The sequence below is a fragment of the Oryza glaberrima genome, chromosome 8, assembly GCF_000147395.1.
Source record: "Oryza glaberrima chromosome 8, OglaRS2, whole genome shotgun sequence".
Lineage (NCBI taxonomy): Eukaryota > Viridiplantae > Streptophyta > Magnoliopsida > Poales > Poaceae > Oryza > Oryza glaberrima.
In genome coordinates this window covers 3,272,413-3,278,968 of record NC_068333.1, presented here as the reverse complement: position 1 = coordinate 3,278,968, position 6,556 = coordinate 3,272,413, and the positions used below count along the sequence as shown (strand labels likewise).

The window sequence follows — 6,556 nt, the reverse complement described above, 5'->3', positions numbered from 1 at the left end:
ATTCCATTTCAGAATTCAGTTATGAGGTGACAACTGTCGAGATTTGACATGCTGAACTAGTCCAAGCCAATATGGAACTGGTTTCAGAATGGGCCACTCGAATTGAGACATTTCAACAAACTGAATCTTTTTTTGTTTCTCACTTCAAAATCCCAATGGCACTTAGCTCACATCATTTCATACGCTGTTAGCCTTATGTTAGCCCACCTGCTGGAAAACTCTGCTCAAACCTCAAGCTTCAGCAGGATATCAAAACAACAAAAGCAACAAAAAGTAACTGCTATATGTACAGAATTTCAGATGCAGAAAAACAGTGAGGCTGTTGATTTTTGCAGAGGAGGAGGGTATTCTTATTCTTCAGGGTTCAGAATAGCAGCAGCACAATGCACAAGCATCTTTTCTCTGTATACATTGCACTTCAATCCCATTGTGCTCTGTGACTCTGTCCTCAACTCCACACTGCAAAAAGGGCTTTGGTGCACTGGCACATCCATGCAAGAATTATTAGGCTTCTTGTTTATTTTTTATTTGGACAGACAGCTGAATTCTGTTTGTGAGGAGCCTCATAAAAAAAATACCACTTCAATTTGGAAAGCTTTATGAGGAGATTAATTAATTAACTAAAGTTGCTATGGATGACAAAGGAGATAACTGAATCAGCAGTGGCATGAAAAAAATTGCTGGTCAGAGCCAAGCTGCAGCTGCTGCAGGGTTTGTATAGTGTTCTTGTATTGTACAGGGTTGAGGGTTCCAACTCCCTTTACTAGCACTAGTTATTATTACATGATGGAACATGTCATCATCTCATCTCTGCTCTCTTATACTTAATTAATTAACTCTCTTCATTAATTAATCACTCGATTAAGCTATAAACTCTCTGGGTGAAGCAGCAGCATCCATCCAAGAAAATTAAGAAGAAATGAAACTTAATTTTCCAGGGTTAATCATTAATTGACCCTTCTTGTTCTTGTCTTGGATGGATCAGCAGCTCTAGCTAGATGGATACTTGGATAGCTGACGCCGCCGGCGATGGCGATGGCGACGGCGAGCTTCACCTTGGCTTGAGGCGGTCCAAGGCGAGGTAGGCGATGACGCGGTAGCCGACGAGGAGGAGCGCCATGACGCAGACGTCGACCCAGTGGTTGTTGAGCCCGACGGCCTTGATGGCCGGGAAGTCGGCGACGAGGCAGCGCGCGCCGCCGCCGCCGCAGTCGTAGTGGGCGGCGCCGTCGCCGAACTGGATGCCGATGAGGAGGCGGTAGCAGTAGAAGCTGTAGTTGAGCCACCGGAGCCAGCCGACGAAGGGCGGGATGTGCTGGACGTAGTAGCCGCCGGCGATGAGGAAGACCATGGTGATGACGGAGGCGAGGGTGGTGCCCTGCTTGACGTCCATGAGCACGGCGCCAATGGCGAGCCCGAGGCTCTGGGCGACGAGGACGCTGTAGAGGACGACGAGGAGGGAGAGGAGGAAGGGGCCAGGGCGCGGGTCGAGGCCGCCCATCCAGTAGAGGATGACGACGAAGGCGGTGGGGAGGGCAAGCTCCATGGGTAGGTCGGCGGCGGTGCGCGCGGCGAAGTAGGAGGAGAGGCGGTACATCCCCGACGACCTCTCCTTCACCAGCATGGGGCGCTCGAGCGGGAAGGTGAACACGGCGTTGTAGAGCGGGAAGAAGCCCCAGAAGACGGAGAAGAAGAAGATGAGCGCCGTCCGGTCCTGCAGGTGCGCCGCCGGCGTGCGCCACCACAGCAGCCCGGCGAGGCTCGCCACGCTCAGCACCTGGAAGATCCGGAGCTTGTTGAACGACTCGTACCGCCGCTCCTTCACCCCTCGCCGGAGCAGCACCGTGAACTGCGCCCACCACCCGTTCGTCCACTGTTCCGCCGCCGCCTTCCCACCACCACGCCTCTTCCTCCCCGCTACCGCCGCCGCCGCCGCCGCGCCCTGACCACCACCACCGCCTCCTTCCCGCGCGCAGATGTCCAGCTTCACCGCCGGCGCAATGTGCCGCTCGTACGCCGCCGCCAGCTTCCCCCTCACCTCCTTCAGCTCCGCCTCACTCCCCCCGCCGTTCGCCGCCGCCGCCGCCGCGCCACCACCAACATCCCCATCACCACCACCGCCGCCGATCTGCGGCGCGATACCTGCACGAGCAAGAAGAGAGGAAAAAAAAAAACGCACGTGAGACCGTGAGCTCGACAAGTGTCCCGCCATTGTTCACAAAAGATTTGGAGGTGCAATACAATCATGAGCGCGCGCGGCGCTGTCGGGCGCGGGGAACGCAAATGCGCCGCGCCATGATTGGGCAGCTGCTCGATCGATCCATCGATCGAGACTCGAGAGTGCGCCGAGCTAAGTGTGTCCCCATCCATGTCCCTCTGATCTCCACCCAACTAAGCTATTGCGGCTGCCGATCGATGCCGGCCGGCATGCCGCTATCGCTCGCTCGCCATTGCGCACGCAATGTAATCAAACACTACCGTGACACGAACGCGTGATGGCGATCGATGATCAAGTGTGAGAGCCGTTCAGATTAATGCTATTTTAAAATATACATTTTTTTAAGTAAACAAAGATGTACATACATTTATTTTTTTTAACTTTGATAAATATATAAGAAATCCAGCTAAAATTTCAGCAATATTATTAACTTACTAAAATTTTGATATTGGTTTATTTTGGCTATAATCTAAACAGTCCGTAAGTGTTGCTGTCGTCAGGGGACCCATGGAACGGCATGCGCGCACCGTATCAAGAACACAATCTCTCAAACACGTTGGCTCGTGCTTCTCTTCTCAGTGCTCACCAAGCTCACCCTCCTCTCTCTATCTCTGCTTATGCTTTTCTTTTTCTTTACTTCTTATTAAAAAATTTCTGAGCCCATGGTATGTGTAAGTATAAATTGTTTGATTATTTCTTTATGTTCACCTTTTTGCAAGGTGGTTAACTGAACAACTGTGGGGAGAATTATATATTATGAACAAGTGTTGAAGGATCTGATTCCTCTAGCTTTTTTATATGGGACGAATTGTACGGGAGAATAATCCTGTGAGGCCCTGTTTGGAATGTGGGGAATTTTTCGTTTTCTACAGGAATTGAAATGTTTGCTTGTGAAATTTCCGCAAAATCCGTTTATTTGAGGGTTAATTAGACTCTGTATTTTCTTCAGTGGTTGGACTCTGTTTGCAGAAAGGTACCCTCACAGAAACAACACATGGTATAATTCCAATTCCAAAGTATAACCAATGAAAAAAATGCTAATAAAATGGAATATGCCATACTGTGAATTGAGTCCAGTTAACCACACATGTATGTGACACAAATTCTTATAGGGCGACCTTTCAAGATCACTGCATTGCTTTTCAAGCTCAGGACTTTTAGCTGATAATAGTGGTGACTAAGGGCTATGAGCCTATGATCAAGTGTATGGTACATGTTCTAAATGTCATGGAAATGCCAAGAACTGATGGTTGCAATGCTTGAAACGATTAAAAAAAAAAGGAATTGATGTTGTTGCCGCCATGTTGGGAGGCAAAGGGGAGAATCCTAATGACAAGCTACTGAAGGGTGAAAATCTATACGGATGCTCATCCATCGTTTACTTTTCAGCTTATAAGTCGCCGGAAAAAAATTAAATATTAAAAACTTATTTTTAGAGTTGGTTTTGGGATTTTTTATCATAGTTTATTTTTCAGCTTCCGCGCTAAGAATATATATAAAAGTTTTACCCCTAAATTATTCTTTGATCAGTTATAAACCATTACGGGCTTATAATCAGCTATGGGCGAAACGTTGAAACACAAATGTGTATCATGATTTTTCGACGATATAAATAAACCTTCTAAAAATCTATGATACAAATTCTTCTGTGGTAATTTCGCCGATTTGTTGGACATATGACGTGAGCGTTAGGAATAGAGTGTCAGATGCCAATATGCCATGTGAATTGGAGAGCATCACAAAAAGTTAGAGAGAGAGAGGAAGAAGAAGATGAGGAGGAGGAGGAGAGGGAATAATAATGGCGATCGAGGAGTGGGGATCGATGGCGTACGTACCGTTGGCGAGGTCGAGCATGAGGTCAGCCGGGTTGAGCGACAGCGGCGAGGCGAAGCCGACGGAGGCGAAGTAGGAGAGCGCGTCAGCGGCGAGGCCGTAGTAGATGGGGCAGCCGTCGGAGGAGAGGAGGAGGACCTTGTCGAACATGTGGTAGAGCCTCGACGACGGCTGGTGGATGGTCACCACCACGGTGCGGCCGCCGCCGGCGGCCATGCGGCGGAGCGTGCCGACGATCCTGGCGGCGGTGGTGGAGTCGAGCCCGGAGGTCGGCTCGTCGAGGAGGAGGAGGCTGGGGTCGACGAGCATCTCGAGCCCGATGCTGACGCGCTTCCGCTCGCCGCCGGACAGCCCGCGCACGCCGCGGACGCCGCCGATCATGCTGTGCGCCACCTTGCCGAGCCCGAGCTCCAGCATCACCTCCTCCGCCTGCGCGCGCTTCTCGCCGGCGCCGAGCGCGCGGGGGAGGCGGAGCAGCGCCGTGTACCAGAGCGTCTCGGCGACGGTCAGGTGGGGGTAGAGCACGTCGTGCTGGGTCACGAACCCGGTGCGCCGCTTCACCGCGCCGGAGAACGGCTGCCCGTTGTAGGTGATCTTCCCGGACAGCATCCCCCGCCCGCCGCCGCCGCCGCCGCCGCCGCCGTGCCGGCCGCCCAGCGCCGTCAGCAGCGTCGTCTTGCCGCTCCCCGACGGCCCAAGCATCGCCAGCATCTCACCCGGCCGCACAACCCCGGACATCCCGCTGATGATCGTCTTCTCCTTCGCCACTGCCGCCGCACCCTTCTTCCTCCTCCCCTCCCCGCCGCCGCCGATCGCCGACGACATCCTCGCGCACCACCCCGCCGCCGGCTTGCCGATCTTCACCTTGTACACCACCTCCTCGAACTGCACCAATTATCACAAAAAAAAATGCATGGTCACGTCTCATCACCAACCTCCCTCATGCACATATGTCAACATGCTCATGCACGTAGCTCTACAAGTACGTACGTACGTACATACATACCCCTCTGTCCTAAAAAAAGATCAACCTAGATTCGTAACTAGGAATTCATTTTTTTTTGACAGAGTAGTATATATGCATATATACACAAATATGTACTTGTCTACTCACCTTGAGGACAAGAGGGTAAGAGTTGGCGGCGGAGCGGCGGCCGGAGGCGACGGAAGGGGGACTTAAGGTGGTGGGGTGGACGATGGCGGCGCCGGAGGTGTTGGTGGAAGAGGACGACGCGGCGGTGGCGGCGGGAGAATTGGTAGAAGAAGAAGAAGAAGAAGAAGAAGTGGTTGAAGGTGGAGAACTGAAGTCGAGGTGGTGACCGTCACCGGCGCCGCCGCCGCTGCCGCCAGCGGGTGTCTGGTGGTGGTGGTGGCGGCCATGATCATCGCCATGCAACTCCTGAGGCGGCATGGCGATCGATGGATGGATGAAAATCTCTCTTCTCTCGGGTGTTTTTCACACACAAGCCACTATACCAACACCACAGCTAGCTAGGCTGTGGGATTGGATGCTATACTACTACAGCTGCAGTAGTGGCAGCTAGTAGCTAGCTAGCTTGATCGAGCTGAGTTGACACACAACCTTGTGATGATGGTGATGATGACGATGTTGAAGGAGAAGGGATGAAGGAGAGGGCTTTGCCTTCTCCTACTACTTCAACTAGGCTATCTCACTCCCAAGTGAAGTGCTGTCTGGTTTTTGGCTTGGTGATTGCAGGTATATTTATCATAGCTGAAGAGGAGAGAGAGAGAGAGAGAGAATGTGAATGTGTTTGTGTGTGGAGTGGGGGTGAATTGGCAAAGGCAAAGAAAGAAAGGGAGGGGGTAAGATGGACCTACCAAATGGGGCAGGGGAGCAACACTTGTTGCTGTCACTTTTTTTATTGGCTAGCTAGGATGGCAATTGGCAAACCCTATAAATTTATTGTTAGTTACTACCCAGTAATATATGTGTGTAGTTTTTTTTAGTGATTTTGTATATAGTTGATTAACAATTTGTGTGGCGTATTATCTAAAAAAAGAACAATTTGTGTGGCGTGCAAGGTAACACACCACTAGATGCATATGCTGATGATATCCAGTAGAAGTTACAAATGGTGGTGGTAGTTATTGTTGAAACCTGAAAGGGAGTTTATATCACCCATATGGTGGTTTTGTAGCTCTAGCATGGTGTGGACTGTGGATCATCTCACTTTCTTTTCAAAGATATTAGAGAAATATTACTGATGTGGTGTAGTGCGCATAATGATTAAACTGGTTACAACTTACCCCAACAAACAAACATTCTGGTAATTAGGTATATTTACACGGGATCGGAAATGTTTGCAAGATTGCAGGAATAGAGATACAACTTGTAGCCCACAATGGCAGCCATACACAAGACAACAATGATTAAGATGGCAGGAAAGTGATGTGAGTTAAAATTTTTTTAGGGAAATGACAAATTACATACACCCAAGAGAAAGAAAGGAGAGAAACAAAAATAGTGTGATCTTGAAGGAGAGA

At 50.4% G+C, this 6,556-nt stretch overlaps 1 protein-coding gene across 1 annotated transcript; it reads right to left on the bottom strand.

Moving 5' to 3' along the window:
• Window positions 1-648: 648 nt before the first annotated feature.
• Window positions 649-5,763, bottom strand: LOC127782135 (ABC transporter G family member 14). Its single transcript, XM_052309207.1, has 3 exons — window positions 5,166-5,763; window positions 4,054-4,936; window positions 649-2,142 (listed from the first exon to the last, which is right to left on the bottom strand). The coding sequence occupies exons 1-3, from the start codon at window positions 5,460-5,462 to the stop codon at window positions 1,052-1,054; spliced, it is 2,271 nt and encodes a 756-aa protein (XP_052165167.1). The 5' UTR covers window positions 5,463-5,763; the 3' UTR covers window positions 649-1,051.
• Between the last annotated feature and the right edge of the window lie 793 nt (window positions 5,764-6,556).